Below are 17147 nucleotides of genomic sequence, written 5' to 3' on the forward strand. Positions count from 1 at the left end.
TGGCAAAAGAACCAAAGGCAACATGAGGAAAAACTTTTTTTTGCAGTGAATGGTTGGGTTCGGAATGTACTGCCAAAGTGTGGTGGAGGCAGATTTAATCATCGCTTTCAAAAGGGTATTGGATAATTATCTGAAGAGAGAAAAATTTGCAAGTCTACGGGGTAAAAGGGGAGCACTAAAAGCAAATACTACGAGATTCTCTTTAGAATTGATTTCTAGTGGAACAGATGATCTATCTAAAGGTAGTTTTGACTGAAATTGTACATAAATTTATGTTGTTCTGTATATGTTCCTTATCATTAATTTACAATCTGAGTCCAGCTCATGTACATTGATAGAGCTATCTTCCAGAGTTACTTGGAGATGAAAAGGGCCGGGGCAATCATTGTGAGATTCCGAAAAGGTATGAGGTCGCAGTGGGCGCAGAAAAACTACAGGGCATTGTTAGCTGAGAAGTCTGCTTACAAGGATTGTGGCAAGTCCAGAGTATGAGGAAATGGCACACTAAAATGCCTTTAAATTATGCCACTGTGATGCCAGTGAATTGTGAATAGATACTTATATCACCACATCTACACAAGTCCCAGAATCAAAGAAGTCAGACATGAGCCTAGGTGGTTGTCTGTAATATTACCTGATCCCAAAGGAGCCCAGGACTCACTCTTTGGTCTGATAGGTTCAGTTCCACCATATGCACTGTGCATGCTTTGCTATGAAGAATAAAATCCACCCATCAAAAATATCAGCAGCATACTGATTATGTTACTGCACTAGTAATCCAGAAGTCTGGACGAAAGCTCCAGCGACATGAGTTCAAATCCCACCAAAGCAGCTGGGGAATTAAAATTCAATTAATGTAATAAATTAAATAAATCTGGAATAAAAAAAACTAGTCTTAGTAATCATGACTATGAAACTACCAGATTGCTGAAAAAACCCATCTGATTCACTAATGTCCTTTCGGGGAGGAAATTTATCATCCTTACCCAGTCTGGCCTACATGTGACTCCAAACCCACAGCAATGTGATTGACTCTTAACTGCCCTCTGAACTGGCCTAGCAAGCCACTCAGTTGTATTAAACAGCTACAAAAAAGTTGAAGAATAAAAGCAGATGGATCAGTGTGTCCGAAATTTCTTTTGACTGAAGTCAGTGGAAAACCAGGCAGGGTGTAAAACAGGTGGTTGATCTATTACTGCTAATTTGGGTTCAATGGTAAAAGTCAAAATTACCCCCATAGCATATTCCTGAGTAAAAGAATCTGAGATGGTAGATCAATTGAGAGGTAAATAACCAGGGGACATATATTTAAAGTAGTTGACAGAAGGATTGGAGGGAATTCAGGAGAACTTTTTTCATCCAGAGGGTGGTGGGTGTTTGGAACTCACTGCCTAAAAAGGGTGGTAGAGACAGAAACCCATATCACATTTTAAAAAAAAACTTAGATATGCACGTGAAGCATAGTAACCTATAGAACTACAAACTAAGAGTTGGAAAGGTGGGATTAGGCTAGATAGCTCTTTTTTGGCCACCATAGACACGATGGGCTGAATAGCCTCCTCTGTGCAGTAAATAAACTTTCTGACTGCCCAGCATCAACCTATGCACCACTTATGCAAAGGCACACCCAGCCCAGTCAACCCTGCAAGTCCTCCTCACCAACCTCTGGGATTTGTGCCAAAATTGGGAGAGGCAGTCACTTGACGAGTCTGTGGGAGAGTTAACAGTCAAAGAATCATACTTTTCAGCCAATGTCCCAGACTCCTCCATCACCATAACTGGGTATGTCCTGTCTCAACAACAGGTCAGACCCGCCAGAAGTGGTGACATGGTGGTATACAGACGGGAGGGAGTGGCCCAGAAGGCCTAAACATTGACTCCAGATCTCCTGAAGTTTCATGGCATCAGGTGAAATATGGTCAAAGAAACCTACCACCTAATGCCTTCCCTCAGTTGATGCATCAGTGCTCCATGTTGAACATCACTTGGAAAAAGCACTGAGGGTAGAAACGGCATAGAATGCATTCTGGGTGGGGAACTTAAATGTCCATCACCAAGAGTGGCTCGGTACCATTACATCTGACCAAGCCCTGAGGGCATATTAGCCAGATTGGGCTTGCGGCAGGTGGAGAGAAAACCAACATGAGGGGAAAAACCAACTTGACCTTGTCCTCACCGAACTATTTGTTGCAAATGCATCTATGACATTATTGGCAGGAATGACCACCGCACAGTCCTTGTAAAGACAAAGTCCCACCTTCACACTGAGGATATCTTCCATTGTGTTTTGTGGCACCATCACCTTGCTAAATGGGTTAGAGTCAGGACAGATGTAGCAGCTCAAAATTGGGTATCGCAATCTGTGATCTCATGGCTTAGCAAATCCCACAATCTATCATTACCAAAAAGCCAGGGGACCAGCCCTGGCCCAATGAGGAGCATGCCAGGAGCAGCACCAGGCATACCCAAAAATGAGGTGCCAAATTGGTGAAACTACAACATAGGACTACATGCATTCAAAATAGCAGAAGCAGCATGTTATAGACAGAGATAAGCAAACCCATAGCCAACAGATCAGATGAAAGCTCTGCAGTCCGGCCACAACTAGGCGTGAACAGTGGTGCTCAAGTAAGCAACTAATGGGAGGAAGAGGAGGAGGAGGAGGTTCCATGAACATCCCCATCCTCAACGGCGGTAGAGCCCAGCAAATGAGTGCAAAAGACAAGGCTAAAGTGTCTGCAGCCATCTTCAGCCAGATATGATGAGTGGATGATTCATGTGGCCTCCTTCTGGGGTCCCCAACATCATAGATGCCAGACTTAGATGGGAAGAAACTATTTTGTTAGTTGGTAGTCTAGGACTAGGGGGCATAGTCTATAAATTAGAGCAAGAGTCTTAGGAGTAAAATTAGGAAAAACTTCTTCATGCAAAGGGTGGCAGAAGTTTGAAACTCTCGTTCCCAAATGCCAATAGACGCTAGATCAATTGTTAATCATAAAACAGAGACTGATAAATTTGTGTTAGCCAAAAGGTTTTAAGGGATATGAAACAAAGGCAGGCATATAGAGTTAGGTCAAAGATCAGCCATCATCTCACTGAATGGCAGAACAGGATGGATGGCTAAACAGTTTACTCCTGTTCCTATGCTCCAACTCGATTCATTCCACCTGAAAGGAGAAAAAGCTGAGCAGAAAGGCTTCACTGTCTCCAACACTGCAATGTTCTCCTTAATCAAAACTGTCACCCCTCCCTCTTTCCTTCCTTTCCTGAACACCTTGTAACCTGGAATATTTAGTACCCAGTCCTGCCCTTCTCTGAGCCAGGTCTCCGTTATCGCCACATCATACTTACACATGGCTGTCTGTACCTGCAGCTCACCAACCTTATTTACCACACACTGTGCATTAATATACATATAGAATAACCCTAATTTAGACTTTATTACTTTCCCTCTTACTCTGACCCCACTTAATACTTTACCATTTCCTACTCTAGCGCAATCTGTCTCTCCCAATTCTCGTGCAGCTTGGTGTTCCTCTCTTGTATTATCTCCAGGTTCTCAGGCCCCTGCCAAGTTAGTTTAAACCTCCCCATTGGCACTAGCAAATCACTCAAGTATAGACAGAAGAGCTGAATTCCAGGGGTGAAGTGAGAGTGATTGCCATTGACATCATTGCAGCATTTGAACAAGTGTGGCATCAAGGAGTCCCAGCAAAATTTAAGTCAATGAAAATCAGAGGGAAAGTTCTTCATTGGCTAAAGTCATACCTAGCACAAAGGGAAAATGGTTGCGGTTGTTGGAGGCCAATCATCTCAGCCCCAGGATATCATTGCAGGAGTTCTTCAGGGTAGTGTCCTAGGCCCAACCATCTTCAGCTGCTTCAATGGCCTTCCTTCCATCATAAGGTCAGAAGTGGGGATGCTCGCTGATGACTGCAGAGTTTTCAGTTCTATTTGCAAACTCCTCAGATTATGAAGTAGCCCATGCCTGCATGCAGGCATGGACCTGGACAACATTTAGGCTTGGGCTGATAAGTGGCAAGTAACATTTGTGTCACACAAGTGCCAAGTAATGACCATCTCCAACAAGAGAATATATAACCACCTCCCTTTGACATTCAACCGCATTATTTTCAAAATCCTTGGGGTAGTGGGGGGGGTCCACCATTGACCAGAAATTTAATTGAACCAGGCACATAAAAACTGCGGCTACAAGAACAGGTCAGAGATTGGGTATCGTGCAGCAAGTAATTCACCTCCTAACTCCCCAAAGCCTGTCCACCATCGACAAGGCACAAGTCAAGAGTGCAATGGAATGCTCTCCACTGGCCTGGATAAATGCAGCTCCAATAACAGTCAAGAAGTTCAACACTATCCAGGACAAAGCAACTCGCTTATTGGCATCCCGTCCTCCATCGGCACACGGTGGCTGTAGTGTGTACCATGGACAAGATGCACTGCAGCAATTGTCCATACCTCCTTTGACAGCAACTTCCAATCCCAGGGCCTCGGCCACCAAGAAAAACAAGGGTGACAGGTGCATGGGAACAGCACCACCTGCAAGTTCCCCGCAGAGTCACACATGATCCTGACTAGGAAACATACCACCATTTCTTCACTGTCGCTGGGTGAAAATCCTGAAACTCCCTCCCTTATAGCACTGTGGGAGTGCCTACAGCATATGGACTGCAGCCATTCAAGAAAGTGCCTCACCACCAGCTTCTCAAGGGCAATTAGGGATGGACAATAAATGCTGGCCTTGCCAGTGCTGCAAACAACCCAAGAAGTTTGGGGACTGGGCATAGTGCCTCGACTGCTTTCCACACCCTATCTGCTGCTCAGTACTCCCATCCTATGAACAAACAAAATGAAAACACTTAGGAGCACTTTGTGCACCCAATGTCTTCAACTATTTTACCAGAAAACGAGATACAAGTAATTTGTGGACAAGTTCCAGATTAATCTGAAGCTGGGTAGAAGAATTAACATTATCTGAGAGAGACTCTTCTTTTACATGGTGAGTGAAGGGATAGAGCATTGCATGGATTATTCTCACTGTTGGGACCCTGTTCTCATCCCAGTGATATTTGATAGATGCTAAAATCAAGATTTATTGACTCCCAATGCTACATACCATAGCCCTGTCAAGCAGCAGGCAAGTGAGGTAACCAAAACCCTCCCACTGCAGATATACAGCCAACAAGACATGTAAATACCACTTGAACGTACTTACTCTCCTCTCTTATGGAGAAGCATTTAGGAGGCTAAAAATTGATGTGCTCCATTTTTTCAGGCACCGTGGATATGATTTGCCACCTGATGGAGATGGGCAGAACATAAACTCTCCACTGCCTCCTTATTTAAATGATTGCAGCGTGCAGCCCAATGTGACCTGCGCTGCTGACTGCATGCACAAGATGGGGCCTAACAGTGTGCAGGGCTAGCCCACGTTCTAGCTAGTCTCCAGCTCTTAAAAAGCTGTCTTTCCCTCTTAAAGGAAGCTGCACTGATTAACCGAAGGCTACAAATAACTCATTCTGATACAGTTAAAATGAAGAAACATGGAACACCAGGCCAGGGAGAGGGCTCCAAGTTCTTCAAATGCCGCTCTGGAGGCACTAGTGTTGGTGGTGTACTCAAGGAGAGGCGCAATACTTCTCCAAAGGACCAGAAGGCCCTCACACCAGACCCTCCAAAGGACGTGGGAACACGTGGTATTGGAGGTAAATGCATGGAGTCTGGCCCCGAGGTCCTGGCAACAGTGTCGGAAGTTTAATAAACTCACGCCCATGGAAGAGGTCAGTAAATGCCTCTTCAGATCACCTCTCATACCCACAAAACCACCATCCTCTCCAATCTGCCAAGCCCCCATTCACCCAGAAGCACTCAGGACTCACACCTAACATTTGCATACTCCACCTTAACTCACATGCACTTTCCACTGATGCCAGCCTCACACCCACCTCTCGTTGCCTCTACATACCCCTCGCCATTCAGTTATGGCAGGCACATCACCCAAACAAAGCATAACACAATCACAGACATCCTGTCCCCTCTAGCAAGACAAGAACGTCCATAGAAGGAGGGAAAATCAGAGGCAGGGTGGCGGGTGCTGCCACCACTTCAAACTCTCAGCCCAACACAGGAGATGGTACTCCAAATCATAGGATTGCTGAGGTGTCATCCCGTGGGAGCGGCAGCAGCACTATGATGCACAAACCTACTGCCATCTCTCAGGATGACAGCATTCGAGCTTCCACCACTGCCAAGCTGCCAGTGCCTTTGCTGTTGTCTGTTAGCTAGCCAGCCAGCCAACCCACAATTGCTGCATGCTGCCAAGCTAAGGTCCTCTTCCCGAGTTGACCTCCAGATCCTTGAAGGAAACGGCTGTGCTCTCATAATGGCGAGGTTACAGATGATGTAACAGATCAACCCAAACTTTGAGAAGTGCTCTGGCATGTAGTGTTCATCCGCACCCCCCCCACCCCTCAGCAATCCCCCCAACACCCCACCCCCCCCCCCACCGCCCAACCCCACCCCAAGTAGTCAAGGCAGCGGAATGGTTGTTTGAGGAGGCCGACTGCCTTCATGACGATGTTCCGAGTGGCTCTGCGATTCTCATTGTCGGCTCGCTTTGCCCATGTGGTGGGGTGGCAGAGGGGGTCTTGGTCCCCAAGTGGCCAGTCTCTGGTTCTGCTAGGAGGGCTGAACGCAACTGATAGGGCCCCTGGCGTAGGTTAAATGCATCGTGGTTAGTGCCAGGATAGTGGGCATTCACCAATGAAGGTCTTGGCAGTGTCGCATGCCAACAGCATATTTATGGAATGGAAGCCTTGCAGTTCCTGTAACTCCCCCCACTGACATGGGAGTCCACAGAACCATGTGGATGCAAATGATGGTGCTCTGCACCATCGGGAATCCCACTATCCTGGTGTGATGGAAACCACGCCTGCCAAATGGAAACATATTAATTTTGTCATGTGGAACACTATTTGAACACTTACTGGACATTGAAAATAACTTGTTTAAAAAGCTCACAGAGCAGTGGCTGAAAACATGGCTGCACATTTGCATTCTGAGAGACAGTTTAACAGAGAGACAATGGAAGTGCTCCCTGATTCAATTAGCCAGATGGGTTTTGTCAATAGTGATGATCAAAAGACATTGAGATTCATTGTCTCTGTAACAGCCAGTATTCCACCCACCCCCTTTTACTAAGTGTGTTGAGTAAGCTTTGAAGGATCAACAAACCCTGCAGGCGATGCTGTCTCAAACAAAGAACTAGTCACATGACTACCCTGCTGGTAAACCTGAGAATTGATTGAATTGGCTCACAGAAATGTTTTGAGGCAGACTGCTTTTGAAGACCAAAACAGAAGCAAAGTCTCTCTCTCTCACGCAAACTTCCAGGGACCCACGGAGTAACTTAAGCCTCAAGACAGAAGACCTCTGCAGCCTTCTGCTACCAGCAAAACAAGTTTGAAAGTGTGCGCTGGGCCCCAACGAGAACTGCAAGACTTAACTTCAATCAAAGACTTTACATCCAACCCAAAACCAGTAACTGAATTCCCTCTACTACTTCAAACCTCTCCCCTTTAATTCTTTCTCCTCCTCAGTACCTATTTGTGTGTGTGTGTTTATTGCATATGCGTGCGAACGTGGCTGTGTCGCATATTTTTAGTAGTTTTAACGGAGGTAGAGTTTTAAGGTTAATAAACTTACACCTTTCTTGTTTAAACCTGAGAAAACCTGTCTGGTTTATTCCTTTATAATTACAATTAGACAGCAGTGAGCAAGGACTCACTGAGGGAAAGCTAAAAAAAAAAACTTTTTAAACTTTTAAAAAAGTTTAAACCCGGTTATGGCTAAACGTGGAAACGGCTGAGAGGGAAGCCCTAGACCCCTTCCTCACCTGGTCGTAACACTGGTAAAGCCACATGCCCTTTTAGCCTGCTTGTCCTGCCTCTGCGAAAAGACAATGAACTGTCCTCATCTGGAGTAGATGGCCTGTGACTGCCTGGATGCTGCAATATAGGACAATGTTGGCAATGTCTCCCACTCCCACCTATAAGGACGGTGTAAGAATTGTGGGCAGCAGTCACCTTTGCGGCCACTGGCAGGGCCTTCCTCTCTCTGGTGTGAGGCTCAAGGTCAGGCTGAAGGAATATGGCACAGTTCAGTGACCACCTCCTTATTGAACCCGAGTCACCTCAGGCACTGCTCCTGTGTCAGGTATAGGTACAGGAAATGCTCGAGAAATACTTCATGTGTAGAGTCTTCTTTGTAGAGCTCGCTTCTTCCTCCCTCTTTGTAGAGCTTCCCCTCTTTGTATCCTCTGCTCTGCAGACCAAGAGGCTCCTTTATGTGGTTGAGGTATTCTTGGTCCTCCCTGACTGTAAGCACCAGCTTGCAAAAATCAACTCCAAAAACACAGCAAAGTGCTTCCACAAAATCAACCAAAGCACAAGCAAATCAAAAGCACCTAATTTGCAACTTGTTGACTAGACCTTTGAATAGCACACTGGTGCAGACCCCAACTTGTGGCTGAACACTTGATCTTTGTTGAGCGACAAGTGAATTCAATGGGCCTGGGAGGTATATATTTGGCAGTTGGGTGTCACATCAGCTGGTTGGGCAGTATGAGGTTATGATATCACCAATTCAGTTCCTTCTGGCGCTCACAGGGGTACAATGGTATGCTGCACATGAAGCAGCTGGCAGCACAGCATGCAGCCCCAGGAGGGCAATCGTCTTGTATACAGCCACATCCCATGGTGCTACAGATCTGAATTTCACAGCCAAGATCTCGAAGGACAGCCTCAATTAACATTTTTGAACGTATGAATTTAAGGCTCAGTGTGAGGAATGTCAAAACTGGGAACTTTTTGAACCCAACATCAGCCATTAATCTGTACTCAGTGTAACACATTGGATACAGGTAAAAAGCATGTGTGGTAGCACCTCAGGAGATCATACTCTACTGCTCCATTGTGGCATTTTCAATTCCTGCAGCAACCATTCTTTTGTTCCTTTTGTGAGATTACTCAATTAGTATTGAACTGAATTAAGATCAAAAATTGTGGAAACTTTCATCACATCAATCCAGACATCATTCAAATCCAGGTTCCAGGAATGAACAGACCATCTCACCATCCAATTACCCACTAGATTTAACACATGCTGACACTCTATGGGCTGAATTTTATTTTCCCACTGCCGTGAAAGAAATGCGGGCCGCGCACTGCCACGCTGCCGTGATTTTGAGCACATCAGTCTACTTAAATATGCAAGGCAGTCGCTCCCCCTCCAATCACATGGGGGGGCGGCCTCGGCGACACTGTGAGCAGCGTCAGCTCTCTCTGCGCAGGCGCTGGCGCCATTTTTAAAGGGCTGCCAGCCCTGCTCAGGGAATGCAGAGTTGCACGCACCCCACTTCCACTACACTAAAAATAAATGTTTGGCCTGTCACCAACCACTCCCCCCCCACAACTGCATGAAGTGCACAGTTGATCCTGCTTCCCCCGCCACCACCAACTACACAAAAAATGCCCTGAGCCCCACCTCGGTGGTGCCAGCTTTCCTGCACGGGAGAGTGAAGGCTCAGGAGTGTCGCCCGTCACATTGAAGATCCGGATCTGACAGTAAGATCGCGAGGAATTGGATTTAAATGAATGCATTAAGTTAATTTCAATATTTAATGTCGGGTCCTGTCACTGATCAGTGGGGGGTCGCCACAGAGCCTCGCCACCGCCAGGAAGATCGGGCCCAGCAATCCCAGCGTTGGGCAGACCGCTGTCGCTGCGACCTTCTGGCCCCAGCCACCCCCACCCCTCCCCGCAACTCCAGAGCCCAACATCAGGAGCTCAACAAAATTCAGCCCTATATTTCATAATGAAAAAGGTTGTTGGAAAATATGAAGTTTACACTCAAGTAAATTATAAGCATGACCACTCATGTTCCTATACAAAATAGGTATATTTTTAGGATTCAGCTTCTGCCTAGACAGTTAGAAGAATTGAAAAGTTACGGCACAGAAAGAGGCCATTCAGCCCATCGTGTCTGCACCAGCTGAAAAAACTAGCCGCCCTATCTAATCCCACCTTCCAGTACCGGGTCCGTAGCCTAGCCGGTTACAGCACTTCAGGTGCAGGTCCAAGTACATTTTAAATAAGTTGAGGGTTGCTGCCTCCATCACCAATCCGGGCAGTAAATTCCAGACACCCACCACCCTCTGGGTGAAAACGTTTTTCCTCATGTCCCCTCTGATCCTTCTACCAATCACCTTAAATCTGTGCCTCCCTGGTAACTGACCTCTCCGCTAAGGGAAACAGGTCCTCCTATCTAGGCCCTCATAATTTTGTATACCTCAATTAAGTCACCCCTCAGCTTCCTAGTTCTAAGGAAAACAAAACTAGCCTATCCAATCTTTGCTCTTGCTGCAATTTTCAAGCCCTGACAACATTCTTGTAAATCTCCTCTGTACTCTCTCCAGAGCAATTATGTCCTTCCTGTAATGTGGTGATCAGAACTGTACGCAATACTTCAGCTGTGGCCTAACCAGCATTTTTATACAGTTCCAGCATTACATCCCTACTTTTGTATTCTATAGCTCAGTAAATAAAGGAAAGCATTTCATTGCCTTCTTCACCACTTTATCTACCAATCCTGCCACCTTCACAGACCTGTGGACATGTGCTCCAAGGTCTCTCACTTCCTCTACCCTTCTCAATATCCTCCCATTTATTGTGTATTCCCTTAATTTGTTTACCCTCCACAAATGCATTACCTCACACTTCTCCGGATTGAATTCCATTTGCCACTTTTCTGCCCACTCAACCAAACCATTGATATTATTCTGAAGTCTACAGCTATCCTCTTCACTATCAACTACACAGCCAATTTTTGTGTCATCGGCAAATTTCCCAATCATGCCTCCCACATTTAAATCCAAATCATTAATAGAAACCACAAACAGCAAGGAACCCAACACCAGACCCTGTGGAACGCCACTGGAAACCGCCTTCCATTCGCAAAAATATCTGTCGACCATTACCCTTTGTTCCTGTCACCGAGTTGGAATTTATGTTTTCATAAAAAACCCTGCATAGCAATACTACAATACATAAATCTGATTAAGTTTTCTACATCCAGAAATTGTATAATTTGTCATTTAGAACAGATGTAAAGTTAAATAGAACTGAAGATTCCTTATTGGCAAGCATTGGATTTTATTCTTTATGCAACAAATGTATTTTGAAGCAGTGCCAATCGTATAAACTATACAAATAAAAATAATGGGGCCGCCACCCATTTTTTAAATTCAAACTAACAAAGACAATCATTTCAACAGGCATCTTTATTATTCCCTTATAAAGTAAACTATAACATCCCAGGTCATAAAAATAAATTTTAAAGAGTCGATCCAGGAATGGACATTTAGTTACATTTAACAGTTTTATGGTGGCGCAGTAAAAGATGTCATCACTTTGAGCCACGTGGAGCTGTAAACCCTTGGCTCACAACTCTAGCCAAAAATCTGTCACAGCAGCCTGAGTCAGTATTGTACTTGCTATGCTCACAGCCAACAAACTATTAATCAATCCAGTTTTATGTTGCAACATTTATCCTACAACAATACTTACATTTTGTGCTATAATAATGGCTTGACCTTACTAGTCATAAATTGCATATGCGGGCCAGCTGACAACTTTTCACTAACATACTTACAATTAGCAAATTTATTATGTGTAATTTTATTAGACTACTTTCTTCATTATACAATAACAGAAGAAAAATCCTTAAGCATATATTCAATTAAACTATACTGAACCTGGATTACAAGTAAACTACACGAATCACTTCCCTATTAGTGCCAATTAATGGAGGTATTGTCACTTTCTACAAAATAACCTCTATGACTTCAATACTTTAATAATAACCTTACCCACTCTTCAGTTGTACAATCATTGTGATGCTTTGACTTGTACAATGTATGACATTTGAGCACTTAGCACAATGTAGCCCCTGAGCTAGCAGTAAATCAACAGATAATGAAAATAAAATTGGCATTTTAAACTTTTTAAAACAACGGAGTAAAGAACAAAGGATGACATTAGTTAAAAGGTGTGTCAAGACAAATTATTAAGCGGTCAAACATATCTTTCATTTAACTTACCTAGGAAGTACATTTAACTGCAGTTAACCATATATATTAAAACTAGACTTTTAAAGATGCCCCAACACATATTCTATTTCCACCCATGGTTGAATATATTCAGTTTTAAGCAAATGCAATAGCTACAATCACCAAGTCACAGCTCTCACTTCATCAATCTGATTGGCTCGATTATCAAACCACTGCACTGTCATTACCTTCTTAGCCTATCAAGAATTACAGATACTAGTTAATTAAGGACTAATCCTGTGTCTACAGATGGTAGATAACAGACCCCTGCCTGTGGGCTCACACAAGCTCTTGCTGACCTCAAGCTGTGACCCTCATACCAGTGACCACAGGCTATAGGTCATGACCTCTTCAAGTGGTACCTTGGGAGATAAGTCAATTCTGCTGTACTAAGATCAACAAAATCTATTGCACGATTTGGATACGAATACTATTCTGTCTTAAATGTTAACATGACACATAAAAGTATAGAATGGAGCCAAAGTTACCTGCTGCATTATCACCAGTAAAATAAACACTTCCCAGTATTACTGGAACTTGCACTTGAAAGTACAATTTTTAAAAAACTGTATATTTTAAAAAGGTAATTATACTCTGGATACTGTGGAGAGTTAACAAGCAACTAGCGCTCAACAGTGGCAAGTGTCAGTTAAAGATGCTACCGAGAACAGCTTACATTATATTGTGCCTTTAATAAAGAAAAATGTCCCAGGGCATTTAACAGAGGGAAAGTAAAAATAAAAGGCACATTCATAAGAGTTATCAGGTAAATTTCAAAAAAGACAATAATTCATCTGATAATATATAGTATTTCATTAATTTATCTTCTCTACACAACAGTGCAACTCCCAAATCTCTTTAGTCACAGATCACAATGCATAACAATTTAGAGGAATCTCTTCCCCCCCACCGCCCCCCCCTACACACACATCCCCATATACATTTTCAATATCCACAAATTCCATATTGCTGTTTCACATAAAGACTATTATTAGTAAAAGCAAAAGCAACAGGATGCCAGAAATAACTGACAATTGATTACAACAGGCATTGATTGACTCCTGCCTCTGTTAAATGTTCAAAATTTGCACTAGTTAAAGTTTGACCAGCAGATCCAGCAACTAACCCCCCACCCCACCCCCATACCCATCCCCTGTCCAATTCCTGCTCCCTAACTCAGCAAATTTTGATACTGTTGAGAAACAAAACTACTGTAGCTAATTCTGTCCTATCTGGTATTCATTGACACTTTTCATTAGACAAGGCACTTTAAGTGGTAATTGGTGTTATAACTGGAGATATATTGTAAATTTTTAAAATGACATTTTTGTTGAATTTATTCATAATCTAGTATACTTAAAAGGCATTAAGATTGGAGGTTATAGGAACAAGCACAGATAGGGGTGGTAGAGGCAGGAACCCTCATAACCTTTAAGAAGTATTTAGATGAGCACTTGAAACGCTATAACATGCAAGGCTACGGCCCAAGTGCTGGAAAATGGGATTAGAATAGATAGGTGCTTGATGGCCAGCACAGACACGATGGGCCGAAGGGCCTGTTCCTGTGCTGTATAACACTATTACTCTATGACTAATGCTAACCAACTCAATGAAACAATGTTTCATGCACAACTGGGGTCAGGAAATATTCTCCGTGAAGCGCAGCAGCACAGGAATGAACATTGCAGAAATGAGGATGGATAAACATCATAGATGATGGAACTTTCCTTCCAGGACAGCAATAAATCAGCATCTTACAGTACAGAAGGAAGATGTAATCTGGCCCATTGCACCTCCACCAGCTCTCAAAGAGATATTCATTTAGTCCCACTCCATCACCTTTCCTCCATACCCATTTAAGTTTTCCCTTTTCAAATATTTATCCACGTCTCTTTTAAAAGTCAGTATGGATTCTGCAACCCCCATTGCTAATGGAGCATTCCATGTTCTAACAGCTCTTTGCTTTAAGAAAAACAAATTCTAACTCTCTTCATTTATGAACTTTGTTATTGACTCGCCAACCAATGGTAATAGCTTTTCCTTATTTATATTACCAAGACCTTTCATATTTTGAATACCTTTATCAGACCTTCTATTAACCTACTCTGCTCTAATAGAGCCCCAGTTTCTCTAGTGTCTCATCACAACTAAAGCCTGGTATCATCCTAGTAAATCTCTTCTGTACCCTTTCCATAACCATGTCATTCTTACTAAGGTAGGGTGCCCAAAACTGGAACAATATCCTAACTGCAGTTTAATCAATAATTTATGTAGGTCTAGCATTAGTTGTCTGCTTTTATACTCAATGCCTCTATTTATAAGATCCAAGAGCCCATGTGCTTTTTTAACCATCTTATATCAATTTGTTCTCTCATTTTATAAAATTTATGTATCTAAGACTCTTTGTTCTTATTCTCCTTTCAAAGATGTACCATTTATTTAGTGTGCATTTCCTCTATTTATGCAGAACTTTTCCTTAGGCGATTAAATGACGAGCCAGGGTCTGATTATTTGCGATCTATACATGGAGGTACTAACTGGCCTGTTTTCATTCCATGCTTTCCAATATAATGCACTGAATCACTGTACTCCTAAATGCTATATGCAATTTTTCAACTACAACATGCAGAACTATAAAACAGATTGAGAAGCCAGAAATTTTTCAAAGAGTAGGACAGGACAGTGTACATTGATTAAAAAAAAACAATGCTTGCAGATCCACAAGCTAAAATCATTTTTAAAAAAGACATTAAAAATTTACCTTTCTCTTGGAACTCCTGAGGATAGCTGGAAAATAAAATAGCAATTACTACATTATCTAGAATCAAACACATTTCTACAATGCCAAAAAGTACTTTTTTTCTCTTATAACTTGATATTGAAATTAATTGTCTTCCTCACTGGTGGATTCTTGATAAATTATACTTCTTACAAATGACCAGTACAACTCTAAATACAACACAAATTATGTTTAAAATCAATTAATGATTTATCTAAGCTAAACAACCTTTGTTCTCTACTTCATTTTCATGCGCCCTTTATACATGTTTAGGCATGACATTCCATATTATAAAACAGATTTAGCAATTGAAATTACAACAAAGAACCTAAGCATCAAATAGATTAGCAAATTTTGTATACAGTTTGCGATATACTTTGAGTGACAATGGACCCTGACAACATCTGAAGACTTGTGCTCCAGAAGTAGCTGCACCCTTAGCCAAGCTGTTCCAAGCTAGATCACTGGCATCTACCGACAATTTTGAAAATTGCCCAGGTATGTCCTATCCATAAAAAGCAGGACGAATCCAATCTTGTCAATTACTGCCCCATTAGTCTACTCTCAATCATCAGCGAAGTGATGGAAAGTGTCATTGACAGGACTATCAAGCGACACTTACTCAGCAATATCTACTCACCAATGCTCAGTTTGGGTTCTACCAGGGCCACTCTGCTCCAGATCTTATTACAGCTGTGGCCCAAACATGGACAAAAGAGCTGCATTCCAGAGGTGAGGTGAGAGTGACTGCCCTGGACATTAAAGCAGCATTTGACAGAGTATGGCATCAAGGAGCCCTAGCAAAATTGAAGTCAATGGGAATCGGAGGAAAGCTCTCCACTGATTGGTGTCATACCTAGCACAAAAGATGATGATTGTGGTTGTTGGAGGACAATTACCTCAGCCCTAGGAGATCACTAGGAGTTTCTCTGGGCAGCATCCTAGGCCCAACCATCTTTAGCCGCTTCATCCATGACCTTCCTTCCAACAGAAAGGTCAGAGTGGGGATGTTTGCACGGTGTTCAGTACCATTCACAACTCCTCAGATAATTAAGCAGTCTGTGCCCACATGCAACAAGGCCTAGCAACATTCAGGCACGGGCTGATAAGTGGCAAGTAACATTTGTGCCATGCAAGTGCTGGGCAATGACCATCTTCAGCAAGAGAGAATCTAACCATCTCCCCTTGATCTTCAATGGCATTACCATCGCTGAATCCCCCACCACCAACATCCCAAGGGGTTACCACTAACCAGAAACTTAACAGCCACACAAATACTGTGGATACAAGGGTTGGTCAGAGGCTGGGAATTCTGTGGTGAGTAATGCAGCTCCTGACTCCCCAAAGCCTGTCCAAGGCACAAGGCACAAGTCAGGAGTGTGGTGGAATACTCTCCGCTACCCTGGATGAGTGCAATTCCAACAAAACTCAAGAAGCTCGACACCATCAAAGACAAAGCAGCCTGCTTGATCAGCGCCTGATCCACCACCTAAAGCATTCATTCCCTCCATCACTGGTGCACAGTGGCAACACCATGCACTATCTACAAGATGCACTGCAGCAGCTTGCCAAGGCTCCTTCAAGAGTACCTTCCAAACCAGCGACCTGTACCACCTGGAAGAACAAGCGCAGCAGACGCAAGGGAACACCATCACCTGCAAGGTCACCACCACCTGACGAAAGGTCACAGACCTAAAATGTTAACTGTTTCTCTCTCCCCAGATGCTGCCAGACCTGCTGAGTGTTTCCAGCATTTTCTGTTTTTATTTCAGATTTCCAGCAACTGCAATTTTTTACTTTTGTACCACCTGAAAGTTCTCCTCATACCATCCTGACTTGGAATTATATTGCCATTCCTTCACTGTCACTGGGTCAAAATCCTGGAACTCCTTCCCTAACAGCACTATGGGTGCACCTACATCACATGGACTGCAGCAGTTCAGAAAGATGGCTCACCACCACTTTCTCAATTAGGGATGGACAATAAATGCTGGCCTTGCCAACGACTCTCACATCCCAAGAATGAGTTAAAAAAATTACCTATCACTTGATGTACTAAGCTGCGCAGGTGACAACAGAAATAACTCCCATCAAATTCTGCCTAAAACCCTACATATATAATCTCACCATTTTACCTTTGCAGTTACTTGGGATAAATATCCTCAGATTTTAGTTTAGTTTAGA

At 43.3% G+C, this 17147-nt stretch overlaps 1 protein-coding gene across 4 annotated transcripts in view; it reads right to left on the reverse strand.

The window, feature by feature from the left end:
- skap2 (src kinase associated phosphoprotein 2) overlaps positions 1 to 17147 on the reverse strand; it is a 415888-nt gene that overhangs the window by 383867 nt on the left and 14874 nt on the right. For all 4 annotated transcript variants that reach the window (XM_068059114.1, XM_068059126.1, XM_068059144.1 and 1 more), the window contains exon 3: positions 14946 to 14971. In XM_068059114.1, coding sequence (XP_067915215.1) covers positions 14946 to 14971 — 26 coding nt within the window. The remainder of the gene's footprint in view (positions 1 to 14945; positions 14972 to 17147) is intronic.

Source organism: Heterodontus francisci, chromosome 2 (assembly GCF_036365525.1).
Source record: "Heterodontus francisci isolate sHetFra1 chromosome 2, sHetFra1.hap1, whole genome shotgun sequence".
Taxonomy (NCBI): domain Eukaryota; kingdom Metazoa; phylum Chordata; class Chondrichthyes; order Heterodontiformes; family Heterodontidae; genus Heterodontus; species Heterodontus francisci.